General features: G+C 39.2%; 3 protein-coding genes across 7 annotated transcripts in view; 2 read left to right on the forward strand and 1 right to left on the reverse strand.

The window, feature by feature from the left end:
* NF1 (neurofibromin 1) overlaps positions 1–27,551 on the reverse strand; it is a 170,139-nt gene that overhangs the window by 50,803 nt on the left and 91,785 nt on the right. The gene's annotated exons all lie outside the window — the stretch shown is intronic.
* On the forward strand, positions 4,605–6,856 carry EVI2B (ecotropic viral integration site 2B). Its single transcript, XM_075120912.1, has 3 exons — positions 4,605–4,629; positions 5,443–5,622; positions 5,675–6,856. Exons 1-3 carry the CDS (start codon positions 4,605–4,607, stop codon positions 6,385–6,387), a joined length of 918 nt encoding a protein of 305 aa, XP_074977013.1. The 3' UTR covers positions 6,388–6,856.
* Positions 7,151–13,241, forward strand: OMG (oligodendrocyte myelin glycoprotein). The gene is made up of 2 exons (XM_048824505.2): positions 7,151–10,279; positions 11,047–13,241. Exon 2 carries the CDS (start codon positions 11,052–11,054, stop codon positions 12,372–12,374), a length of 1,323 nt encoding a protein of 440 aa, XP_048680462.1. The 5' UTR covers positions 7,151–10,279; positions 11,047–11,051; the 3' UTR covers positions 12,375–13,241.

Genomic DNA, 27,551 nt, shown 5'->3' on the forward strand with positions numbered 1-27,551 from the left:
AGAATGAAGATGAAATTTTATTACTTTCATCTAGCTTACTTTATCCAGAAGATTAATACAATGAAACCCGCAGTAAGGACCACCTACCAAGAACTACTCTAACATAAGACCATTACTATGAAGTATCCCTAAAGATTTCTTTGAGTACCACTTCCACTTTTAGCTCCTCTAAGCTGGTCTTTTGAATGAATGTTTATAACAGGTTTCACTATACTAAAGATTCACTACCCTGAGGAAACTGGAGAAACTTCTTATTTGTGCGCATTATTTCTATACCTAAGCACAGATGAACTGCTTCACAAATACGTCAGTTAATTCTTGGGATCTTGAAAAAAACAAACTAGCAATTTCAACATTTTCTTTAAAAAGAAAAGGAGTACTTGTGGCACCTTAGAGACTAACCAATTTATTTGAGCATGAGCTTTCGTGAGCTACAGCTCACTTCATCAGATGTTTACCGTGGAAACTGCAGCAGACTTTATATACACACAGAGAATATGAAACAATACCTCCTCCCACCCCACTGTCCTGCTGGTAATAGCTTATCTAAAGTGATCAACAGGTGGGCCATTTCCAGCACAAATCCAGGTTTTCTCACCCTCCACCCCCCCACACAAATTCACTCTCCTGCTGGTGCTAGCCCATCCAAAGTGACAACTCTTTACATAGTCAAGTCGGGCTATTTCCTGCATAGATCCAGGTTTTCTCACATCCCCCCCACCCCCATACACACACAAACTCACTCTCCTGCTGCTAATAGCTCATCTAAACTGACCACTCTCCAAGTTTAAATCCAAGTTAAACCAGAACATCTGGGGGGGGGGTAGGAAAAAACAAGAGGAAACAGGCTACCTAAGTACTCCTTTTCTTTTTGCGAATACAGACTAACACGGCTGTTCCTCTGAATTATGCAAGGTAGCCTGTTTCCTCTTGTTTTTTCCTACCCCCCCCCCCCCAGATGTTCTGGTTTAACTTGGATTTAAACTTGGAGAGTGGTCAGTTTAGATGAGCTATTAGCAGCAGGAGAGTGAGTTTGTGTGTGTATGGGGGTGGGGGGGATGTGAGAAAACCTGGATCTATGCAGGAAATAGCCCGACTTGACTATGTAAAGAGTTGTCACTTTGGATGGGCTAGCACCAGCAGGAGAGTGAATTTGTGTGGGGGGGTGGAGGGTGAGAAAACCTGGATTTGTGCTGGAAATGGCCCACCTGTTGATCACTTTAGATAAGCTATTACCAGCAGGACAGTGGGGTGGGAGGAGGTATTGTTTCATATTCTCTGTGTGTATATAAAGTCTGCTGCAGTTTCCACGGTAAACATCTGATGAAGTGAGCTGTAGCTCACGAAAGCTCATGCTCAAATAAATTGGTTAGTCTCTAAGGTGCCACAAGTACTCCTTTTCTTTTTGCGAATACAGACTAACACGGCTGTTCCTCTGAAACCTAACATTTTCTTTGTTGCTCTGCAGATTAAGCTAAAACAGTCTACAATTGTGTCAGCAGGGCACTTCAACTTGTAAAATGGAAGTTAGTCACTGGGCACAATAATGCAACATTTGTATATATCAAGATACTCATAATTTCACTAATCATACTTGCATATAGATATGTGATAAAACATTTAAGTCACACTTCTTCAAAATATGTACTCCCAACTGATTAATATTTGTATTGCCACAAGAGAAGAGATATTGCTGAGGAAATTTTTCCTCTTTCCAGAAATATGGATGGACATATAGCAATTAAACATCTGTATTGGGACAGGACATAGAGGCCTCACCCAGGTTACTTAGCCATTGTGCTAGGCACTGTAGAAACACAGCAAATAATTATCCCTGCCCCCAGACAGCTTGGAATCAAAATACCTGTAATATTCGGTCAGAGACACTCTAAAGTAGGTAGAAAAAACATGAGGATTTCCTGGGTGGCACAGTGATTCAGGTACATTAGTAGATTGCTTACAGGTACGTTATCGTATTTTTCCTGTGTGTTTAAAACAAACTTCTGAGAAAATATGAAGTCTTGCAAAAATAATTTATGAGACAGGTATTAAAAGATGCCTTAGAGGAGCTACCTAAAAAGTTATTTTCAACTAGGACAAATTCTCCAGTTCTGAAAATGAAGTGATATGCAGGCTTGACCTTTAGTCTAAGAAGCGGCATATAACTAGGTCTGTTGAACTGGTTTGTCAAGTGTTAAAAAACTACACACTGATGGTATCTCCTGAAAACTAATGGTTTGGCCTTTCCAAACTCCCCATACATTTCCTATCTATAATGTATATCTTTTGATGCAAGAAAGTGTTGATTTTTAAAGTTCGGGAAAATAAAGACATGTAACCTATTTAAGCACAGAATTGATCCTCCTTCACTGAAAGTGAATTCCATCAAGGAACCCAACTTGGAAGGAATATATATAAACCCTATTACATATATTAATATTTCTACCTTGCTGCCTCTGATCAGCCAGAAGTGAGGGTCAGGGGTGCAAGCATGCAACAGCAGACACTGAAGTTTTATGCACTGGGATTGGTGGTTGCTCCTCTGGCTAGGATGGTGGAAGGAGTGGACTGTGGTGCTTCCCTTGGTTTCAGGGAATTGAAATATTCCACTGCTATTTGTTCCCTGGGTCCCTTGGGGAGCAAATATCACTGTAGCTTGTTGCCTTATCCCCTCTGCCCTCCCAGACCCAGAGCACTTAACTTTCTGTAGGAGTTAAGCAGCAACAGAGATCAAGGGCCTTATTCAACTCCCACTGAAGTCAGGAGAAGTCTTTCCATTGGCTTCTAAGGGCATTGGATCATGACATCATTGCTGGATTCCATTACAGCACCCCTGGAGAGCAAAGATGTGGTCCCACTCCCCTCTACCAGCTACCAGCAGAAAACGTGAAGAGAGAAGCCACCAAAAGTGTTCAGCTCCAGCTATAGCAGAACACTGTTTACTGTGAGAGTCTCATTTAAAAAGTGATTTTACTGTATGCCAGTTCCTTCATATGCATGTAAGTGTCATACACTGCACATTCCTTTTTCAAAAAGCCCCTTGAGTCAGAGATGTCTAAATTGCTATGAAACAATATTTAAGTAGCAGTTCCTTCCCTGCTCTGCACATAATATATAAAATGCACATAGTCAAAACTTATTTCTATTATTTGACTATTGTACACCCAAATACAGTACTCCTCTGCACATTTGCTCCTAATCCCCTCTATTTCTGAGAGGCACTCCTACCTCTGTTAATCTACAAGGATATAGTAGCTACTATCCTGCATTTTTTGCAGGATTCAAGCACCTGACATTGATCAAAAGGAGCCCTGCGGATTTCACAGTGCACAACCCCTCCCATTTACAGCCACACACAGTGTGGCAACTACAAAAGTGGACTATTTGGAACAGTAATATTACGGAAGTTTTTAGCTGCCTTTTAATGCAATTTAGGAAATGAAAATACGGAAGGGAACCAGCACCATGTGATCAGCCAGCTCTCCACAAACCACCATTTGAGAACTTCTGATCTAAATCATCTTCCTTTGAGCCTCTTTGAACAGTAATAATTGTTGCACTTCACCAGAAAAGCACAGAGAGTAGGAAGAAGATTGTGTTCAGCTCAATCCACTTCTACTTAATATATAAAATTACCATTGCTCATGTTTTCTCTATAGACACAGGCATATAAACATTAATACTACTACGAATATCTTATGCAAAAATTGCAAACATGACTATTTACACTTTTTTTTTTTAAACACAACAACATATCCCAAATTTGGTCTTCAAGTAGGCAACTTTTGAACATTAATTCTTAGTCATCTCCCTAATCTTGACACTTCCTGCAGCAAGTGTTGATAAACTTCCTCTTTCTATGCAAAAAAATTTCAGTGTGAGAACAGTGGACCCTTTTAGAGCTCTTTAATGTGAAACACCCATTCTGACTGCTTTAGTTTTGAAACAGCAAAATGTTAACTTAGTATGCGAAGACTGTTTACTACAGGAGACATTATTGTACAGGTAAGGAACGGTTTTCATATGCTAAGATTTAACTGCTTGGCTAACTAGTTGTTGATGTGACATTAAACAACTTGTATTTTGCAACTTGATGCTGTAGAATATTTTGTAATTAATTTATGACTTGTGTACGGTATTCTGTTTTAGAAAATGGTCTTCCTCCGTGTGTTAGTGTTCTGAAGACATCTCCCTACTATTCAAATATTGCTATTAGAACCAATAATTCTCAAAACCAAGTTCAAACTCTAATCAACAGTTAACATTTTTAGATTACCTGGAATTTCCCCTGTGAATTATGTTAACAGCCGTAAAAATTTTTATCAATACCTTACTGAGCTCTGATGAAGTTCACATGTAGAGAAGGAGAGCAGAGTAAGCACAAATGAGTGAAATATTTTTACCTGTTGCAAGTCTAAACATGAATACAGAAACCTGACATGTTCCCAGAAGTTTTAACTTACTGCCTGGATGTGTTTACACTCTGGTAAACACTCTCATAACATGTACATGAAAACATCTGTGCTTTTATTAATAATATGCACCATGAACTGAGTTCTCAACGTTAATTTACCAATAAATGTATCTCTATGTGCAATTTAAATATGGAAGGCACATCAAAAGAAGCAGGTATACTGAATATGTGCTTTATTAATCTCATCATTTAGACTGATGCTCCAATACTTGAACTTTAAACAGTAATAGCAAAAAACTCCACTCCATTACTGCAAGTGAATTTACATTAACATTCTTCCTCTCACTCCAAAAACCATTATGTATTCAGGAGTCCATTTAGAACAATGATCTACTGTTGAAATTCTAGTTCCATTCCAGTAACTGTAGCAGAAAAACGATTTAAAAAGGATATGCTCCAAGTATTAATTTATAAAGAGAACTGAGAATGCAAGATAAAGGTTAAAAGTATTGAAAAGAAAGTACATTACATTTAGGGACGCTGCTTGTAACTAACAAATGTTAAACAATGCAAAATCACCTGTTGTAATGAGCCGTTTAATTTGCATTTAATTTCCTGTTTACAAGTGAGGATCTGAACTTTTCAAGGAAATCTGACAATCCATACAGATCACTATTTTGACCTTTTTTACAGTCTTCTCTCCTATGTCCTTTTTTGGCAACTTGGAAAGGACATTGTGGCTGTTCTCTTTTTAAACAAAACCACACAAGAGGAAATTTAGGATCAATGATGTTAGAAGTGCCCCTGCTCTTACTCAAGCCAGTCAAACCCTGACATTCATTTCAACGGAAGCAGACATGGTGTTTTAAAAGAATAGTAGGTCTACCATTTATATAGCTTTACATCAAACTTACTGTTGGTAGTCAAAAGCAAATTAATGAAAATAAACAAGACTTTAATTATAAAACAAATCTATAGTACAGCTCTGAAGTTAAAGCTAACTGTATTTTATTCTCTTTTTACTGTAGAAGACAACCACACACTGTGTGTGGTCAGCAAAAGAGAAAGGGACACGAACCATATAATCCTAATTTTCTTCTATGGACAATTGTGGCGATCACTTTCTACAGAGATACAGAGGCCTCCAACAAACCTATTGTCAACTGTTTTTCTGACACAATCAAGAAATACATCTATCAGTCTTGAAAAAAAATAAAGGAAATACAGCTCCCAAGTTCCTATACCAATCAAATGAACTTGCTGTCTTACACCAAATTGAAAAGCCATCAGCAGCTATCATGACACCTCATACCACTGCAACAGAAGAAAGTGAACCCAGTGATGGGAGCTGGATAGCTGCACTGTTAATTGGCATAATTTTGTCTGGGATGATGATAGTTATTATTATAATTCTACTGTGGAAATGCTCAAAAAAGCCAGCTCAGGCTGATCCAAACTGGGCAGGTCGCTCTCCATTTGCAGATGGAGACATACCTGATATCTTTGTGGACAGTATTAAAGAAACGGAGCTGGCCACAAAACGTACATCAGTTCTCTCTATCTTGCCATGGAAATTTAACAAAAATGGATCCCTGGATAATTCTAAAAGCTCTGAATCAAAAGAAACACCTGAGAAGCCACCCAGCTGCAACACAAAGGAGAAGAGCAATCAATCTACCCCTACACTAAAGGGAGGCTCAGGCCCATTAGCCGCCAACATTTCGGTTTCCTCTTCAAATATTATCAATGTGCCCCCACCTCCTGTTTCAGATGGACTGAGTGACGTATGCGACCCTCCGCTCAACCCAATCCTTGCCCCACCCGAGTCACTTGATCTGCCACCTCCACCTGACTTGCTTAACGAAGTCCAGGAGAACCACTGTCCCGAAATCAGCAAATCTCTTGAATTTCAATCAGAAGCACAGAGCGAGTTTCCCCCTCCTCCTGACTTAACCCATCAAGATGTAAATTAACCACTGCTGTCAGCACGGCCAGACCCTGGATAAATTGAAGGAGCCTGCTTTGCAACATACTTCACACTGTTCTTAAAAGTGTTTTGAAGCAAATGATTACATGAGAAGTTGAGATAAACAAGAACTATATGAAGTTACAGCTTTTATTAAACATTAGCTTTTCACAAATGGGAACCACCTACTGATCTGCTTGAAACTAATGACTTCAATACAGAGTATGGATGGTAGCTAAAGAAAAAAATGGGACTAAGTACGTAAATGGAGGTCTAGTATTTACAGATTTTAAAATCTACAGAAACAAAGGTTTCCATATATATAGTTTTCAAAATGCAATGAGTCCAGCTTTATAGAAAGACCGCTTCTAACTTTTATGTTTGCTTTTCCAGGCTGTATAACTTGAATTAACAGTCACTTTAGCAGCATACTTCACATTTACTTAATTTTAATAAAATGTTTGAATACAAAGGCATCTCGGTGACTTGTACTGAAATTAAAATTCACTAAATTTTCACTTGATTAAACACAAAACCACTGATTAAAAGCAAAAGTCCAGTGCCTTGATACACTTACAAACTTATATGTTTTCCATATAAAATTTAGGTCTATTTACTGTATACTACTTGGCACTTCTATAGCATATAACTGAAGCATCTCAAAGCACTTCAACAACTAGCCCTCAGAACATCCATCCAAAAGGGAGAGGAAGCCTTTTAATGTTTTCTCTCTCTTTTTTTTTTAAACTGACCAATGATTTGAAAACTGAACTTATTTCCAATAGGTGTTTAGTTGCCAGCATCTCTTCAGTCTTTTTATAATATCAGGGTTTTTTGCAGCCTTGAGGTCCATTACAAACATTGCCATCTGTAAGAGAGTTAACACTGGGAAAGGTATTTAAAGTAAAAAGACTGAGACCCTATGGGGGGGGAAGGAATAGTTCAGTGGTTTGAGCATTGGCCTGCTAAACAAAGGGTTGAGAGCTCAATCCTTGAGGGGGCCATTTAGGGACCGGGGAGAGGGAATTGGTCCTGCTTTGAGCAGGGGGTTGGACTAGATGACCTCCTGAGGTCCATTCCAACCCTGATATTCTATGATTCGCTCAAAACCCAAGCAAGCACCCTAACCTGCATGTTATTCTATCAATGCTAAACTTGGATCCACCACGCTGGACTAATTCAAAAGAAATCTAGTGGTCTTCTCTCTCTCACCCACTTGAAAGAAAAACCTCTCATGTATGGACTCAATTTTTTGCTAGAACAGTAAGAAATGTTAACTTTGACTAAAGATTGTGTTCAGAAAAAGGAAGCAGCTTTATATTTGTAGCTTAGCAGAGAGTTAGCTGATTGTAGGTTTCCTAAAAAAAAGTTCAGCCAATCCTAAATACTTGTCACTGGGGCATGCGCCTACTGCAGCATTTATGGTTATTAAGACATTTTATAAATGTTCGTTCAGAGAAAATTGATTTACGCTCGATTCAACTTTGAAAGATCAAGACATACAATGAAGGTCTATTCCTCCATCCACTCCTTTCAGAGGAGTACAAAGGCCTGGTAATGTGGTTATATGTTAGCATGTGTAACAGGAAGATAAAGTGCATCAGGAATAATTATGAGCCATGTGGTATAAAAAGAGGGGAAGAGGAGAATGAGGAAGTCTATGATTAAGTCTATTACTGGTACATAAAAAGAAACGGAAAGAATTAGACTTCAGATGGATTTTAAACTGAGAGCCGCAAAAGTCACTGAGCAGAAGTTCTCAAAGGAATAGGGTAAAAGTGTAATAATATTAAAGAGAACCAAATCCTATGATTTTCGCTGGAGTCAAATGGAATTTTACATGTAAAGATTGCAGAATTAGGCCCAGAGTTTGCAAAACAACTTAGTGAAAAGCTCTGAGCACAATACAAATTTTTTAGCTGTAACATGCAAGTCTTAACGAAAAAGGACATAATTGGACACTTTCACAAGAGTTAAATTAATACAACACGCCATGAGCCTCAGAGTTAACTCTCATGTACTATATGTTTGGACAAAGAATATTGATTGACAAATACATTTACAATGCCGTAACCTTCAAGTGAAATAATGGTTTCTGCAAAGATGAGACTTTGTGGAATTTTATAACGGATCTTGCCCAAGAGAATCTATGTGTGCTATATAGCAAAACCATATGTGACAGAATATAACTTATTTATATGTAAGCAGATCTGGAGAACTGCATCTTTAAAATGATTGCAAATGTCAAGAATTTGAACCAAGAAACAAATTCTAATAGGACTCCTGAATATTGGATTAGCATGAAAAGTCCATATTTAAGATCAATCAAAAAGAGACTCAAAATAGAAGCAGTCTGTATTATGAAGCCAGATTTTCCATAAAGTGGATTCTTCAAAGATTCTATGAAGAAATTATACAACATTTAAATAAAAGCTACTTTAGTTTGGAAAAAAAAGTCAGAGAAAGGAGTCCATTCTTTCAAAAGTAGCTCTACTCTGAAAAGGGGGTTCCTGTAAAATATGGTGCCTTGGGATTCAAAGTTTATTGTCCCATAACGACGTAAATATGTAATTCACTCAGTTTAAAACTAAAGATGTTTTTCTAACTGCCAGCTCTGAAAAGTCAAGCTGAAATTCAATTCAACTGTATTCTTTCTGGCTCACGGATCAACATGAGCAATAAAGATTCTGCTGGCCAATTCTGCCTTAAGTTTCACCTGAGCAGCCCTTTTATCAATAATGGGGTAGCAGAACATGGCCCTGTATTTGGATCTTCATTAACTATTTTGATGAGGACATATGATCCATAAAAGAATTTAGCACACTGAATATTTCGTTTCATAGGGATAAGCTGCCAGATGCTGAAACCAGCTGCCCAGAACATTTCGGCAAAGAAGGGAACAGTTTATAATTCTAAGATTGCAGGCTCTTTGGAGCAAGGAGTGTGCATCTGTATGTGCCGCACAGAGCGCATCGTTAGCACGTAATACAAACATAGATAAAAGACTGCAAAGCATTTTTTAAAATTTTCGTTGACAATAAAAAACATTAAGTTCTACATCTACATTTTGTTCACTGACAGAGGAAAAACTAAGATAAAAATAGCTACATAAGATGCCAGAAACAATGTGTCAGAAGGAAAAGCTTTATAAAAATTACGGATTTTAAAAAGCATGTATTCTATAATCAAATTAAAAACTAATAGCACGAAGCTATACATTGATTGTTTGAGGGAAATTTAAATAAAGTCTCACTGAGGATATTTGTATAAATCCCAAACAGTACTATTCTGTAGCTGACAGGATACACTGACAATCTCATCTTACAAGTGGAAAATTAATTTTTATATATATTCCCAATTTTAAAGTATTATGAAAGACTTTGGCTGTGTAGTTTAAGAAGACTGAAGCAGAGGAAGCTAGAGTTAAACTGTAAAGTCATTATTACAAAAGTGTAGATTAAAATGAAGGTGCCAAGAACACAGCAGATATGAACAGCAGTTGTAAATAGGCTTTTAGGGGGAATTAGCAATTAAGCAAAACTGAGCTACAGAAATTCTACTGGATGTTTTTTGTGTAGTCAAACTTACAGGTTTTATTTTGATGGAGCCACATCTTGAAAAATATGCATATAGAGAAGTTTAGTAACTCAATTAAAAACCTATTTTGTGGAGCATGCACCCCTTGCAATAAATTTGAGTCAGCACCAACAGCAGCTCTGCAGTCCTCCGATGTAGTGCTGATCAGGTGGTTGCAGAGCCCCTGCTAATAGCAATATGATGCAGCTGAAGAGGAAAGCACAATCCACAGAGAGGAACTGTAGCTATTCTCTAGAACAAGGCGACCTTTAAGCATAAATCTTTCAGAGAAATGATGCACTGATACTCCAGAAGGAACTGTGGTAAGTGTGGGGTTTTTTGGTTTGTTTTTAATTGCAAAAACCTACTGCAAAAGTAAAGATTCGGAAATAAGACTGAAAATACCGGTCTAACAATTGCATGCACCAGAAATTTGCTGCAGTGACAGTTAGAGATTTCATTCCAACATTAATTCAGGTTTCAAATATACATGTTGGTTAGCTTTAGAGAATGGGAGTAAAGTTGTATAAAGGAAGAACATTACCAATGTCTATTTTGGAATAGAGATGTGGAATCCGGAATTCAGGTTTCAAACGAGTTTGTAACAAATTATCTAGAGGCACTTCAACAAATCTTATTAAAACAAAACACAATGTGCATGTGTGTGTGGGATTGCTATATTACTGCAGAGGTTTTTAAGGCAGATCCATTTGACAGCCATTTTTTCATCCATCTGTGTAAAAGAGCACATTATTCCTAAGATAACATAGGCTTGAAATCACTAAAAAACAAAGCAGACATTGTATAACATTTGGAATAGACTTGCATTTTAGGAAGAAAGCCCTCAATTGAGTTCAAGGGGGAAAGGGAGATGAAAAAATGAGTCTCATTCTGCTAGACACATGCCTGTAAATGGAGGGATGCTTTGTAAACAATTATAAAAAGGACTGTACCACAAAGGGTATTTTTAGTAGTAGTTTTTTTTAACGCAATTTCTCCAGCAAGTCATCAGTGCAAAGATGATCCTTACAAATGCATTAAGTATATTATCTTTATTATAAGGGTGTCACTTTGGTATATTTAATTTCAGGCAAAATGGAATACCAGATATTGAAAACACGTCCTTGTCTACTGGTCCTTCTGATTTTTATTCCCACTGTTCTGTGCATTTGCCCTTCTAAGTGTACGTGCTCAGGAAACAACAGAAATGTGGACTGTTCTGGCAGAAACTTGACTATGCTGCCACATGAATTTCAAGACAACATTACATATTTAAATCTGTCTTTTAACCACTTTGTTAATCTTGACCATCAGCTGACCCGGTTCACCAATTTGAGGACCCTTGATATTTCAAATAATTGGCTCAAGAACATTCCTGCTCATCTGCCCAAGTCTCTATGGGAAATATACGCCATGGGTAACAATATTAAAGTTCTTCAGAAACTTGATACAGCTTACCAGTGGAATCTTAAAGTGCTTGACGTTTCCAGGAATATGGTAGAAAGAGCGGTACTTATCAACAATACATTGAGTAGTCTCAGATTTCTCAATCTCAGTAGCAACAAACTTTGGACAGTTCCAACCAATATGCCCTACAACATAGAGACGGTGGATCTATCAAACAACTTCTTAACACAAATACTTCCAGGAACACTGGTGAGGCTGCTACACCTTACAAACATTTATCTGCACAACAACAAGTTCACATATATTCCTGACAAAGCTTTTGACCGGCTCTTTCAACTACAAGTCATAACACTTTATAACAACCCATGGTCATGCAACGATAAGCAAAATATCCCTTACTTGCTAAAGTGGGTAAAGGAAACAGCAGCCATTGTGATAGGGGCTCCGTGCCCCAATCAAACTGTGTCTTGGATTAATGCCACACCACTTTTGACCGCTCCCACAGTTACAGACACTTACTTCATAGGTAAAGGAACAAAGGCAGCAGACACGAATGGCTCTCCAATGGCAAATGACCCAATCCAAGTGACAAAAATACGTGAACAATTCCGAGCAAATGAAGTTACATTAAGTGCTAACTTAAGCCAAACTGTATTATTTACAAGCACAGATAGACCATTACTCCTCTATCCAGAAGATCCGACTCCTCGAAAAATTAGTTCGCATGAAGCAGCAGCCACACACACTATCTACATTAAAAATTCAACTGATGTGAACTCAAGCACGATAAGTTCAACAGGATCATCCACTACTCCCATGACCCTAAGTATTACCAGCAAAATGCTAACAAACTACTCTAAAATGCCTCAACAAAGCACAACCGTTACCTTAAGGAAAGAGGAGTCCACCACAAATATTTTTAACACTCATGCGCCCTCCAAAGCAAGCATTTGTGAGGTGTGTTCATTCTACGTTGTAATGCTTAATGCAGTGGCAATTCTGATTGGCTAAGGGCTTGCATTTTCTTCTGAAAATTAACACATTTACTCCAGCAATAAATAGTTGGAGCAAAACCACTCAAGTCTAAGAGTGAATCAAATACAAGAAAGTCAGTTTTGAAATTTTGACTCTGCTCTAAAGAAAGTAACCATTTTAAAAGAAAAAAGTGCACAATTAATGTCTTGATACTAAGCTGCTACTTATGTTAATTCGTATTGAGTAAAACTAACCTATCAAATGCTTTGTTTTTATGAAATGTGCTTATTTTGTATTTACATTTTTAATTTTTCTTGCACAAAAATAAAACATCGGCGTTTTATGTACTGGTTTTATGTATATTTTTGTCATTAAACATCTGGAAAAAATAAAAGGCCTGTAACATATCTGCTTTTTCTTGCTTGATTTGCCAATCAGCAATTCTTGTCATACAGCTGTGCTGATCCTTTGTAAGTTAAAATGAATTGCAAAAGAGGGTGAGGGGGAATAAAGTAAACAAAATCTGTTTCACTTACCAAAAGTTATTATTTGTGGAAATATGGCTGCCATGTATATGTCTATGTTTACTTCATAAGTATGAAAGATGTTTTAATATGAATGAAGAGTCACAGTTTTAAAGTCAGGAATTAAAAATAAATTATTTTGGTATCTACTGGATTGGAAAAAACCAAGGAAGGCAGCATGGTCTAGTTTTTTGAAAGGAGAAATGAGCGTCAAAGGAATGGTTTCTCTTCCTGGCTCTTCCACTGACAAACCTTGGGCAAGTCGCTTCACATCTCTGTCTCTAAAGTTCCCCAGATTGTAAAAAGGGGATAATATACACCTACTATGAAATTCTTGGATAACAAGTACTGTAAATAAAAAAGTGATTGGGAAATGTAATTCTTTTAAATTTATTTCAAGCATGTCTCTAACAAACTAAAGCAACTTACTCCATTATATTTAAAAGGAAAGTCATTGCATGACTGGGTCATGATGTACCTTCATACTAATTTTGATCTGCAAAATGAACTGCAAGCAAATTTACCTATGCAAGATTACACAGCATATGTCAATTACAGTAATTATATGATGATCAACTAATTAAATAGTAGAATGTACTTATTTGTCATTGAGACAAACCCTTGTGTTTTGAGAGCCATCAAGGCCTAGAAGGCACGAAATTTGAGAGGAACTCTCTAATCAATTTTGTTTTATGTGCCCACTTCCTTGTCTCAAGAGAGTGAGCTCATAATTTAGCATGAGCATTATATTCTGCACATTACTGAGCTGAGCTATACTTACGTGCATGGTTCCATGTACTTTGCTGCAGAGTAGCACTAAATTGTGCAGCGAAGGTACTTGATATATGCTACTGAAGTTCTGCAGCAATGTGAAATACAGAGAAAAACTACTGGAAAAAGTTTTACTGAATTTATAACTAAGGCTATGATTTTTTCATGGAGGTCACGGAAGTCATGGAATCCGCGACTTCCAGCAACCTTTGTGAATTCAGCCCCAGAGGCTGGGATCTGCAGTGTCCCACCGCCACCTGCAGAGCGCCCTCACCACCAAATGGGGTACCCCGCAGCACCCGGCCGCCCCCCTCCCCCAGAGCTCTGAGCCGCCACAAGATGGGGGGGGAGGGGCAGGAGCAGAGCCTAGTGGTCCCACAGCTGCCCAGCCATTGCAGACGACGTGGGGACCCCGCAGCTAAGCTCCCCATTTTGTCATGGATATTATTAGTAAATGTCAGGGACAGGTCATGGGCTTCCGTGAATTTTTCTTTATTGCCCCAGACCTGTCGTGACTTTTACTAAAAATATCCATGACAAAATTTTAGCTTTATTTATAACTATCACTCACTTAATATTTCATTATTACAAGCCTTTGTTAATGTTTTCCCAAGCATTTCAGCAAGTTGCTTAATTTCCAGCATGCCACAGGATCCAGCATGAGGGTGCAGCAAAAGCCAGGGGACCCCACTAAAATTTAAGTTCAGCATGCTATACTCCCTTTGGCTGTCAGGCGAGGGATATAGAACATTTACAACCCTCCTTTTAGCTATCTAAGAAGTGGAAGGAGTCAATGGAGAGGGACACTGTGGGAACGAAGTGGGAATTGAAACCCAGGCACTTGGGAATAGGGAGTAGCTGGAAGGAGCTTTCAGACGTGCTGCGGGAGGCATATTCCAGTTCCTTGAATTGAGGATACTATTGGAAGCCACTGGTCTGCAGTGCCTTTGTCAGAGAAGCTGGTCAGGGGAACTCCACATCAAAATTGAAGCACAGCATCGAGGTGGGGCACGCACACTGAAAACAGAGCTGCCTCTGTTTTCTTTGTACAAGAGGAAGAGGCTGGCAGGAAGTATTATTCTATCTGCTGTGAATGTGCATGCTAAAGCAACAGATAGAGGGCTGCAAAATTTTCATGAATAACCATCTCTGCCTTGGAGCTGCCCCTAAAGGTAAATTCTAAATCTAATTCCATGGCCATTGGAATCATAATTCACAAGACTTCTCTATGTGAACAATATTTCTGTGATCAAAAAACAGTCAGAAAGGGATGAGCAAGCAAACTGCTCATATTTTAACATCTAACTGCAAAGTATATGTTGAATGATGAGACTAAAAAACTCAGTTATTTCGCGGACATCCAATTGCACAGTTTTTAAAACTGCAGTCAATTGAGTTATAGGTAGTGCTCGACAAAATAAATATTCACCATAACCATTACATATCCTCCAAATGCCTCATTGCTATATCCTTAAGGATAGGTTAAGACCATACCATCACATCTCTCAACAGTCTTGGCTTTCCTATGCAAATAGGTCATCCCTTTCTGAATGTGGTACCCAGTTCAAAATGAAAACTTCTGGTGTTAAGGAGGAAAATTGGGGCAGTGACCAAATGAGAGCAAACCTAAAATGTTACCTTGACACTTTTTGTGTGTGTCCCTTTCAGTCATCAAGCTAATTTACAATTAGATTGTGCCATTAATCTCAAAGCCCAGAGAAATTTGCAGATAGCTAAAATAGATATGCCCACCCACTACAGAAAAGCAGCTACTTCTTGGGTGAAACTAAGCAACTAGGCAGCTGATTAGCATCTAAGAGTACGTAACAGTTGGAACAAGAGAAGAAAACTTACAAAAGATCAGGAAGACTATATGGAGAATTTAGGTAAACAGAATGTAATTACTCAAGTTAAAATGTAAACAATCCTAGCCCTTAAGAACTTACCAGGTAACTTCAATGACTGTATAAAGTCAGGGCCAACAGAAGCGCCTGATGATATGCAAAGCCAACCCTTCCTGTCTGCCATTGAGTCTGATGTAACAGATGAATCCACTGGTGTCAATAGGCTTTGACCAAAATTTTATCTCAAGTCTACTCGCACATCATCAGGTGTATTCCATGCCACTGGCCAGGACATTTAATAGATGGCTCTGCCAGCAGCACAGCGACCCCAAGCATGCTGATGCATTAGCTTAGTACCAATTGGGTAGGGCGGGGGGGGGGGGGGGGGGAGAGGGGAAGAAAGGGAAATGACACCAACCATCCACCACTTCCTGAATCAGATATTTCTTGGAAATCTCCCCTTCACAAAAAATTGGCAAAACCTGCTTAACTTGTGAGATATGACCGAGGTCACAGAACAAGACGAAATGACTGGACACACCTCAGGTGCAATCAGAAGCATTCTCCTACACTACATGGACACTAAACTCGCTCTTACTGCACAATTCATTTAATCATGTCAAGTTCTGTTGGGTGTGACAGAATGAATCATGGAAGCAACTCTGAAATGCTCTGAGTGTGTGTGCAATGAACACTTAGTTCATGTTCAGTAAATGCTAAATGCAGTCTAGGAAAAATCCTCTTGTCCAGCAGGTCCAGGACAACCAAAAACTTGGTTAGGGCAGGTAATTACTACATACAAGCTGCTACCTGGTTACCATATCTGACATAAGGCTGGAGATGGAAATTGGCCTCCTGTGTTTTCTTCTGGCATTTTGTGGTTTCCTCTTAATGCAGAGGGACAGGGGCTGAGGCAGGTGAGGAATGGGTGGCAACAATACTAGCAAGTAGTCACAGCGAAGAGGTCATCTGAAGCAGTCAAGAATATGGGGCAGTAGAGAATCATCTCATAGGTGGAAAGGGAACAGTATGCAGTTCCCTTCACATTACCACAAAAAAACAAAACAAAACACAACAAAAAAAAACACCCTCCCCAAATCTTAGGACCAGCCCTCTGTCTTAAACTGACCTACACTAGGGATAAGTTAAGAGGTCCTCTGGTCAATAGGCAGCTTGCAGTAAAGCAGACTGAAATCATAAGGCTCTGCCTGTACTGTTGCTGAGCAACTAGAACTCATAATGGATAACTCATTTGCCTACTTACTCACTGCTCTAACAGCAAGTCATTTGCATTCAAGATAAATGTGAAGAAAATAAAGAAATCAATTAACATGAATGCAAATACACAGGATTACCAGACACATACACTAGCTTCAGATTTTGTTCAGTACTATATTTGCTTTAATTCCATTCCTTGATTACAAATACATTTTCACGCTTTTTTTTAAGCATTTGTTGCCATGGTTGCACACACACATCACAAAGCCCTCACAAAAGCAATGTTTCAATTTGACTCTTCTGGGTGCAGACACAATGGAATCAGTTTTTGCTTTTTTAAAATGGTAAAATCATTCCACCCAAATCACCCTCAAGAAAATGTTCTCCATCAGGTGTAAATTTTTTCAAAATACTTATAAAAACACAATACACCATCATCCCCGTGTGCATAAAAGGTTTTAATATTAGTTTATTCCATGCATATGCTAACAATTTTGGATTTTTTTAACTTAATTTCATTTCAGTACTTAAACACTATGTCACTTTGTGCATATTAATGGCTCATCTTTAGCAGCAACTCTTCATTGTTACTCAGCAGTTACAGCTTGCAACTACAGTAACTCCTCACTTAACGTCCTCCCGCTTAACGTTGTTTCAAAGTTACATCACTGCTCAATTAGGGAACATGCTCATTTAAAGTTGTGCAATGCTCCCTTATAATGTTGTTTGGCTGCCTGCTCTGTACACTGCATGTAAGATTTTGTGGAAGAGCAGCGACTTTACAAGGGAGCATTGCACAAGTTCCTCTTCTCCGCCTCCTCCCACTCCCTCCCAGCGCTTCCTCTGCCGCCAAACAACTGTTTGGCGGCGCTCAGGACTTTCTGGGAAGGAAGGGCAGGAGTGGGGATGCAGCGTGCTCCGGAGAGGAGGTGGAGTGAGGGTGGGAAGAGGTGGGCCTGGAGTGGAGTGGAGTGGACATGGGCAGAGGCAGGCCTGGAGCATCCCCCAGCAAAGTCGGTGCCTGTTCTTCTCCAGGTAAGCTGCCACTGTTGCTGTGAAGGTGCTTCCTAGCATCCTAAAATGCAGCGGGCTATGCCTGTGTGCGGTAAGCCAGGGGCACTTCCCAACCACAGTACAGTACAGTATATAATGCCTTTGTCTGCCCCCCAAAATTTCCTTGGAACCTAACCCGCTGCATTTACATTAAATCTTATGGGAAAATTGGATTCGTTTAACATAGTTTCACTTAAAGTTGCATTTTTCAGGAACATAACTACAACGTTAAATGAGGAGTTACTGTATACATGCTAGTATTGCCAGGCTGACACTTTAGACAAAAATGGCTGAAAGTCAGCAATTGTAATAGACAAAGGATTAAAAATTTTAAATGTTACTCAGGAGACCAAATTCTACGGAAGGACAACAGGATATAAGCTCCTAAATCACTTTTGAAAACAGTGCTTTGGGAAATGTTACCAAAATTTATAACAAATAATTATTGCCTCAAAGACATTTAAAACGAAAAGAATAAACACCTCTGCAAAAATCTCTCTCCATAGTGCAGGAGAGTTAAACACGTGGACTGCGAGCTGGGTTTGGCCTGCACCACAATTTCAGATTTTCTGGAATCTAAGATTAAATTTCAAAAGCTTCTAGCCCTCAGAGCTGCAGAGATAACCTTCCAAAGGCTAACATAGTATAATCAATGCAGTAATCACAGCCTGAGTCCATGGGACTGTCTGACTCATAGGTATGAACTCCCACATCCCCAATTAATCCATTTAGAGTGTCATTCCATTTAGAGTGTCAGCTTTTAAGAACAATGTTAACACTTCAGAGTCAGTATTCAGGGGTGTTAAAAACACACACACACCCCGAACAACAAAAGTTTAAAGCCGCTCCCGCTTGGGGGGGAAAGCTCAGCACAGCTCATAGACTAGAATCATAGACTATCAGGGTTGGAAGGGACCTCAGGAGGTCATCTAGTCCAACCCCCTGCTCAAAGCAGGACCAATCCCCAGTTTTTGCCCCAGATCCCTAAATGGCCCCCTCAAGGATTGAACTCACAACCCTGGGTTTCGCAGGCCAATACTCAAACCACTGAGCTATCCCTCCCCCCAGAGCTATCCCTCTGTAGTGTAGCCCCCAGCCTTTTTTGGCTGTGGCTACACTACAGAGCTTTTAGCTGTGTTGCTAAAAGCTCTGTAGTGTAGCCACAGCCAAAAAAGGCAGAAAGGGTTAGTCTAAAGGGGAGCAGATTTTCTCAGTGAGTGATTCATGCAAGAAGGCACTGAACAAATTAACAACCCATTTATTACATACAGCCCATGTTCGCCCCTCAACTTCTGTGCAAACCTCTTCTTGACATTCATGTGCATACCGCAGTGCAACATGGGGAGTATACCATTCTGAATGTAAACCCCACCGCCTAATTACCCACAGAATTTGGCTGCCTCTTCCAAATAGGTTTGATAGCCTTTGTTGGGGGAGGATGGGGGTGGGGGGACTTGGCCTAACATAAATGCCTTTATATCACGAGACAGGGCTTAGATAAGGAGCTAAAAGTCACAACCAGGACTATAACACTAGATAGGTCACCAATCAGCAATTAAGTTTTTTTAGTACAACTATACAACGAAAAAATCGGTATAGTCCCAGACATTAAACAGTGCTCTCAAGCATTAACTTTCATGAGGAAAAAAAATGCCCTCAGTCTGTATTAATTCCTCAATCCAAGCACTGCAAAAAGGAAATTAAGAAAAATTAAGCTGTCATCTGCAAAAGGCTTCCACTCACCCCTGCCTATCTGTAGCACATATTCATCTTTAATATTTCTAATATATGAACTTTAGCTTTTCAACACTTTAATGCAGTTTTACAGGAATGAAAAAGTGAAACCTTGCATTCAAGTGTGGACAGATCCCATATTTCTTCTAGAGCCATTATAATCCCGCAGGTATGTAGGTAAATATTTATTTAGATTGTTCTACAGAATGTTCACACACTCGGCCTCATTCTTTCTAAATCACATTTCTTCAGCCATGTCCAATACACTTAGGCCAAGTTCTGATCTTTTGTATCCATGCTGCTCATTGACCCCCAAAGGATATGCAAAGGTGTAACAGTTGAATTTAGTGCTTAATCAAGTCATGGGCTTAACCCCTTGTCAAGATGGAACTCAAAAATTACTATGAGTTTATAAAAGTCCAGCAATGACTGAGGAGAAAAACACTTTGTCATGGACCAAACACATCCAAACTTGGGAGAAAAATTCACCTTTGGGCTGAAAAGCAATGTAAATAAGATCAGCATATTTCTCCCTATTCCGCCAGAAAGTTACATGCCTGTAAAATTTGTTAGCAATTTAGCAGGAACTCCGAGAACAGAGGTTTTTCCCCAATTTTTTCCTGACACAGCTAAGAGTAAGAAACAGATCTGTTGTATATTTGCAACATAATGTGAGCCTCATTCAAAAATTAATTTATCTAATCCCTTACCATCATTAAACACACTATATGTAAAGAGACACTATACCACCAAAAATGTACCTTAATTGCATGCTTGATTTTCTAAAATTCCTTTCCTATACCAAACTCTGGGCTGGTTATGCCCTCTTGATTGACCTAAATAAACAAGGAGCATCCCATATTTCTACATAATAGTCCACCATATTCTGAAGCTTCAGAGAACTCCTTGAATGTTGCTGATTTGATCAAGGCATAAGCACATTCTTGGAAATTTTGAAGGGTTAAAATGCTTTCAGGGAATTATTTTACTGCCTTTAATCAATGCTAATTAGAATTTTTAAAAGAAGTTATTTACCTTGGGAAACAGAAATCCAATCAGACCTAGGTAAACAAGGAAACCAAGCCAGCTATTTGTTGGCTTTTTGATTACATCATTATGAAGTGATACTTAAATAGTAGGAAAGAAATTTAAAATTAGAGACAGCACTTTCAGAGTCCAAGGATATCTAGCAACTGAATTCATTTCTCCCTAAAGAGGATCTGAAACAATAAAAAGGTATGAAATTATATGATTTGCTAAAATTGTCTCAGCCTTCAAAAAATGGTATTAATTGCTTAATTTTTACCTGGCTTGTGAACTTTACCTTAAGTATTTTGAGCTTGGAAACAGACAGCTCAAAGCCTGATGGTTGATATTTTATAAGGAAACATACTTTAGGCTGGCTAGTCGTACCTATGTTTTATGTAAATTTTGCTTACAGATTGAGAACTTTCTGTGCTGATCTCAGAACCTTTTGTTAAAATGTAAAATAATTATAGTCCTTATTGAATAAGTACATGTGAAGCTTATGTTGTTATTCTGCATTTTTTGACTGGACAATGTTATACTAATTGATCTCATGCCTTTTTAGAAAATACTTCTTTAAAAAAATTGCCCCAAAAGGAAGTAAATTGTACAAAAAATAATAAACTGAGTAAATGGGAGTCAAGTTTTCCAAAAGGCTAAAATTTTTGCACTGTCTGCTTTATGTGATTAAGGAATCATGGCTGGTATGTTCAAACAAGTTTATTGCTCCCTTTGCTTTATTCAGACCTGACAAGAATCATATTCCCATTGTGATTTTTTTTTAATCCTTATGTGATACAAAAAAGGCCATACAATGTAATGTGTTCAGGTAGGAAGGAGGGACTCTGCTAGCAGTTGCAAATAGGATTCTCTTTACAGGCCAGTGGTTTTGCTTTTCCTCCCACGTTTATATGTACAGAGAGCAGAACTGGAAGATGATCACTTGAGTTTTACTATATGAGTACAGTGTACCAGGAGAGCAATGAGCTAAATCATTCTGCTGTTTACCAGAAAAACAAAAAGTTTTAAACTTTGATATTGCTTCCACACCACCACCCCCAAAATAGAAGGAAGATGCCATTCAAATCACACCTGACTGTCCTTGTTCTCATGCTATGTGAGCTCCATTTAATTGGCAGTGTAAACAATCACAAGATTGTTGGTCTGGATAGCGTGGGCAAGGCTGGCAATAAGACAACCAGCCTGCCAACAAAGACAAGACCGCCCCCCAACAGCCAGCTCACCTCAACCACCCACCCCACCAGCAATGACAGGAACAAGACTGCCGCCGACAGCCAGCTCACCTCCACCACCCACCCCACCAGCAAGGACAAAGACAAGGCAGTCTCCACCACCCGGCACAACAAGGACAATGCTCTACCAACCAGAGAATCTCTAAAGAATTCGACATTGAGAAGTGATAAACTCATCACCGTGGAGGCTCAGCTGCTACAATCCCTTCAATGTTTACTATTCCATCACTGATGTCAACTCTTCTCAGCACCACTTCACCAAGTGGGGTGCATTTTCATCCTTTCAGTGGGCTCTGCAAACTTTTCAGATTAATTCTTAAATTATGTGATATTATGCCATATGCAACTCTTTGTTAAGACGTTTTCCTAGCCACTGCAGTTCTGTTGTCACCCCACTGTCAGCTCCATTACCCACCGGTGTTTAGTTCATCACTACCTCCAGCATGTTGTGTAGGTATCAAGATTTTCCTAGACTGACTATTAAAACTGTGGGATTCTCAGGGAGTTGGGTTATGGGGTATTTGCTCCTTGTATGTGGTTTTCTGCTTTTAACCCAAGCCATGTGGAGTGTGCTGTGATAATAGGGTGATGGGTTCTGTATACATACCTGATGCTCTCATTGGTATCAAGTCTGAAAGATGGTTCACCTAAAACTATTTAACTTCTGTATATACAATAGTGCAGATTTAGTATTTTATTGCTCACATGGCCTTATCTAGTTTTTAAACAAATATTCTAAATAGTTTTATGTTATTCACAGCAATTAAAAATAAGTTGAGGTTGTCCAATTAGAAGCAAAAATTCCACTATTACCCGTGTTATTTTAAAATAAGTGGGGGGAGGGGGGAACCCTCAAAATTCTTTAAAAGCTACTACAAATTCTTCAAAATTTGATAGGCATTAAATACCATAAGGGACAGAACCATGATAGTAAAAGTAACATCTACACAGAGCGGAGAGCTACTTGTTCCATTACTTTTGTTTCAAGGAAATTTAAACACAACACCATAATAAATAAATAAATAAGGCAGCATTTACAATGATAGGTACTAATTCTACAAATGAACGAACAAGACAAAGGAGAGGAAAGGTAAATTGTTTTCTTGGATTCATGCTCAGGTACTGCCTGGAGTGTGCCAGCATTCAGCATGCTTTCTTGGCAAACAAGAGGAGAAAAACCGGTCTCTCTCCTGAAAGGTTTTTCACATCCAACAAGTCAGTTTATTTACTTGTATTAAACATGACCATTCAAAGTTAATCTGGTCACATCTGTACTCAAATATTCAGGACTGAGTAATTAAGACACTCTAAAATGAAGCCTTAATGAAAAAGCAGTACAACAAACACTACCTATGTTTTGTAAAAGTGTTAACATTCTTGTATTAAGGAAAGACATGCCAATTTAAAATCTCTTGCAGTTCTATTTAGCGATCAAGCTTTTAAAAAAATTCTTTAATGTTTTAGGTACCATTCTTTGTTTCTTCATCATATTGCTATGCCACAATTACAATATGCTTCTATTCTGCAGTTAAAATAAAAGTTTTTTCATATAATCAAACAGCCAAAAACCTACATAGCTGGTCTCTGTACAATTTTTGGTTTTAAATTTTACAATATTGAAAATTACAATTACATATTTTCTGAAAAGTTTGTTCTCCCATATTAGCTCTCCCAAGCATCAATCATGGTTCCAGCACACTTTGGTCATCAAAATCCTCTCATTTTCTTACCAAGCTCACCTTTTTTCCATTCCTGTCTAGAGAGGATACAATTGTACACGCTTCCATTTAATCATGTATAGCTTTTTTATAACCCATGGATAGGTTCGTCCTTCATTGCTGCTTAGCAAGAAGTGGGGGGTGTGGGTGGGAGAGGGGGGGAAACCATGTAATCCAACCTAAGGAGGCTCAAAATGCGCAGCTTTCTAAGTGTCACCCTTTAATAGTCCTGTTCTCTTAGTTTTTGAAAATTCTCCTCATTCGTGGAACTGTTCATACAAGACAATTTCCACAGCCAAACAGGACAAAACCTGGTCCAAAGTCAGGAAAGAGGATCAACAATGTCAATGCCAGACCTCACACAAAACCAGTTCCCACGAACACGATGCCAACTCTCAAACATGGAGCCAAGCTCCAACCAAGGCAGCCTTTTAGGACTCCATAGTTGTTAAAAAAAACAAAAAACAAAAAAAAAAAAACAACCTCTAGCTCAGACACACAGATGGAGAACCCATGGTAAGTCTCTCAGCTGAATCTCTTGTTGCCAACAGGAAGGGCACATATTGCTTAGAGAATAAAAGATATCTATTTATTGGGTTGTGGGAAAGGAGGTAGCACACTTGGAGTCTTTCGAGGAAGAGAGGTCAGAAACGGAGGCAAGTCCTGGGGAGGAAGAAACTTATTCTTAAGCAAGTGAGGGTACACAAAAAGGTTCAGTTAAACAACAAAATCTGTGTCTCAGCCCAGAACCATTTTATCGGAGCACACCACAGAATTAAGCACACAGAAAGGTCTCTCTTTCCTCTAGTCTACAGGGACTAGACTTGTGCATTTGATTTTTATTGGTATTACTGTGGGAAGGCTGGGCTGAAGGAGTGGGTTTTGCATAGTCCTCTGAAGGAACCGAGGTTTGTAGTCATCCTGACATCTCGACACAGAATGTGTGACCCAGAAACCAAGAAAGCGCTGTCTATTAAACAAATCACAAGGGGCTGACAGTTCCACTATACTTCTGCAATGGAGCGGTCACAGGAAGTCATGACCATGAGAGATCAGGTGGTTCCTCAGATAACTTGGGTCAGTCTTGCATACAACTTTAGAGAGAGCAATTGACACTTTCAATATGACCTCATATTCAATATCAGAGCTCTCCTCCAGTACTTTACCCCTTCCTATTTGTACTTTGATCCTTGGCTCCCATTAGCATCCTTAGAGAAAAGCAGCATAATATAAGAAAAGATCATTGTCCATTTTTGCAATCTCACTATAGAGCAAACAAAACAAAATCTAGATAATTACAGAGTTATTTCTTGATTTTCAATCTACTGGCCAAAGGAAGGACAGCAAGCCAGTTTTAAAAAAACGAGTCGAAGCTTTCACTTAAACTCTGACCCATGTTTCAGCTGACCAGTTTTGAAAAGGATCCAGTCAGGACAGTGACTGTCCTTTCAATCCCTTCCCAATAGGCTCTATGCCTCCCTGAGGTATGCCTCAGTGAACATTTTAAGAGTCATCCAAAACTACATGCAAGGTCACAATATTTCATCCTTCCCCTCCAATTTTACGAGCTTTCTATTTTTATTTATAAAATGTCCCTTCTGGAAGTACATTTGATACAGTACACAAACAGGGATAGTACAAATCTGGAGGAAAAGGTATCTTACAACTTCTCCTCTCCCCTTACTCTCTCCTTCCACTAGACATATTCTTAAGATACTTAGGGCTTGTCTACACTTACATTTTATAGCACTCTAACGTGCTGCCCAGGGGTGTGAAAAATCACCCCACTGAGCACAACAAGTCTGAACGCTAGTGTAGACAGGCTCCAAGCACTGGGAGCCACCCTTCCAGCACTTATAGCTAATCCTCTCGTGGAGGTGATCACCACACTCGCACTTCAGAAAGCGCTGCCATGTTTCCAGTGTAGCCATGCCCTTAGAGAGCTCACAGTGCAGTTTATGAACATAGCAAGCTAAACAGACAGGCCTTGCACTTAGCCAGGAAGGCAAGTACTCGGTCCCACGTTAAAGCCACAGAGTGAGTCAGAACTGAGCACCCCAAACAATAATGCCCTTCTACAAGCCCCCTTGTGTTTAAATCTAGAAATTATTAGCTCATGCACCTCAGCTGACCTGGTGGGGTCAGGGGTTCTCAGATAACCAGAGCCTTGGCCATATATTATTGACTCTCAAAACCAACATCCTACTGAGCAAAGAAAATACTTTTCACCGATAATTTCATCTCTCAAGCTTTTGATGATAGTATCCAAAAAGAAATATTCTCAACCATCTCTAAAATAGACAGCAAATGAACATTAGTGGTAGCGAGGCATGAGGGAGCTTCATGTTGCCCTTTACTTGCCACTCCTCATGGTTCTCTTTCATATATAGTGGAAGACTTCAGAGATATGGCTTCGAGGGCAGAGCTTCTAGCTATTAAGCAATAAAGGCTGTAGGCCTTGCTGGAGCCCGAGGCATAGCTGCTAGGGTGAACCAAAGTAGGCCTGAGCTTGGCAGAATAGTAACATGCCAGGTATTAGGTAACCAAGTAAGCACATTCCTGGCCTGAGAGGATGGAACAAAAACACCCAGAGCTCTCGGATCACTACATACAGATACATACCAACAGATTGTATAGGAACACATTGACGCCCCCGTAAGAGAAGGATGGAATGACAGGATAATGGATGAGGATGTTGTGTTCAAACTAGCAAGTTCAAAGTACAGGATATTAATGAACAGCATATAAAATGTAATACGTAACTTATTTGTATCAATGGATAAAAGGAAAGTGGAGGGAGGGGTACCTTTGTACTGGCCTAGGGGATAAGATTATGTTAGCTGAGCTGGTACCTTATTGCAGGCATACATGCGTTAGGGTACATGTAGTGCCTATGAGTTAAATAATTCTGTGCTTTGATGCCAATGAACCTGGCCGAGTGCCTTCGCCACTGAACTGAGCCTGTGGTCTTTTTGTAGGAGTAACGTGACATCTGCTGAATCAACACATGGCACTCTCTCCTAGTTCAGCTAACACACGGCTGAATCAACACACGGTGCTCCAAGAGCAGCAGCACAAGCAGCATTAACAACACAATGCTTTTGTGCACTAGCACAGAACCAAAAAAGAGAAAACTAAAAACCAAACCTGATATTTCTGTTTTGCTAAAGCTTAATATAAAGATCACCAGAGAGCCTATGAATAAAGAGAGCATACAAAGTCAAATTGAAATGGAGATTACTAAAGTAATAGATTGGTAAAAGAAAATATAATAATACACAGAAAAAGAGATAACGGGGACGGTGGGTTATCAAAATTATCTTTGAGTACCGGGCATTAAAAAAGGAACAGCGATCTCAGTGATGGGTGCAGAAAGACAACGACAAGTAAAGAACTGAAGTGATAGCCACAAAGTGTTTCAACAGTTGTCACTTTGGATGGTTGATTTAATTAGAGGAACTAGTGGTCATCCCAACTTCCTAGAGGAAGAGAACTTGTGGGCCAGAAGCAGAGAAAGCTCTGTCTCTTGCAAGTAGAAAGCCAGCCTTGAGGCTGACAATTTCACTGATCCAGTGGAATGGAGCTGTAACAGGAAGTTGTGATCATGAGAGGCGAGTGGTTCCTCAGATAACATGGGCGAGTCCCACGTACCGTTTTTGAAGAGGTGGCTTAAGGACAGAGGAACCAGTCTGCTGTGTGATGCAGGAACCCAGATGAACAGTTGTCACTTTCCCCAGTTAGTTGTACGCCATGGAAAGTTTCGAAGACTAATCTGTTACTAACAAAGCCTGGGACTGAGACCTCCTAACAACTGAAAAGTATAAGAGGTGAGATGTGGAAAAGAATATTGTGCTAAAAATGATAAATAGCTAGAACAGCAAGTATGGATTATTAGGAAGAGAATGAGCACTTACTCTGGTGAGGAGGTGGGTACATTGCTCAAAGTTTGGGAGGGATGGGTTAAGCTATTTTACACAGTATTTTCTGGGAAAACAAACTTAAGGTCAATAAAACTCTACAGGGCAAAGTGATAGTGTTTAAAACCATATGCCAAAATATTTTTTCCTGTTTG

This window comes from Caretta caretta, chromosome 17, assembly GCF_965140235.1.
Source record: "Caretta caretta isolate rCarCar2 chromosome 17, rCarCar1.hap1, whole genome shotgun sequence".
In the NCBI taxonomy this organism is placed as follows: domain Eukaryota; kingdom Metazoa; phylum Chordata; order Testudines; family Cheloniidae; genus Caretta; species Caretta caretta.

Bases quoted from the DNA above. Each gene is read 5' to 3' on its own strand.
- EVI2B (XM_075120912.1), top strand. From the start codon at position 4,605: ATGGAAGGCACATCAAAAGAAGCAG. The intron at 4,630-5,442 runs GTATACTGAATA...TTTTTACTGTAG, and splicing joins AGGCACATCAAAAGAAGCAG to AAGACAACCACACACTGTGT. The intron at 5,623-5,674 runs AAAAATAAAGGA...CAAATGAACTTG, and splicing joins TACATCTATCAGTCTTGAAA to CTGTCTTACACCAAATTGAA.
- OMG (XM_048824505.2), top strand. From the start codon at position 11,052: ATGGAATACCAGATATTGAAAACACGTCCTTGTCTACTGGTCCTTCTG.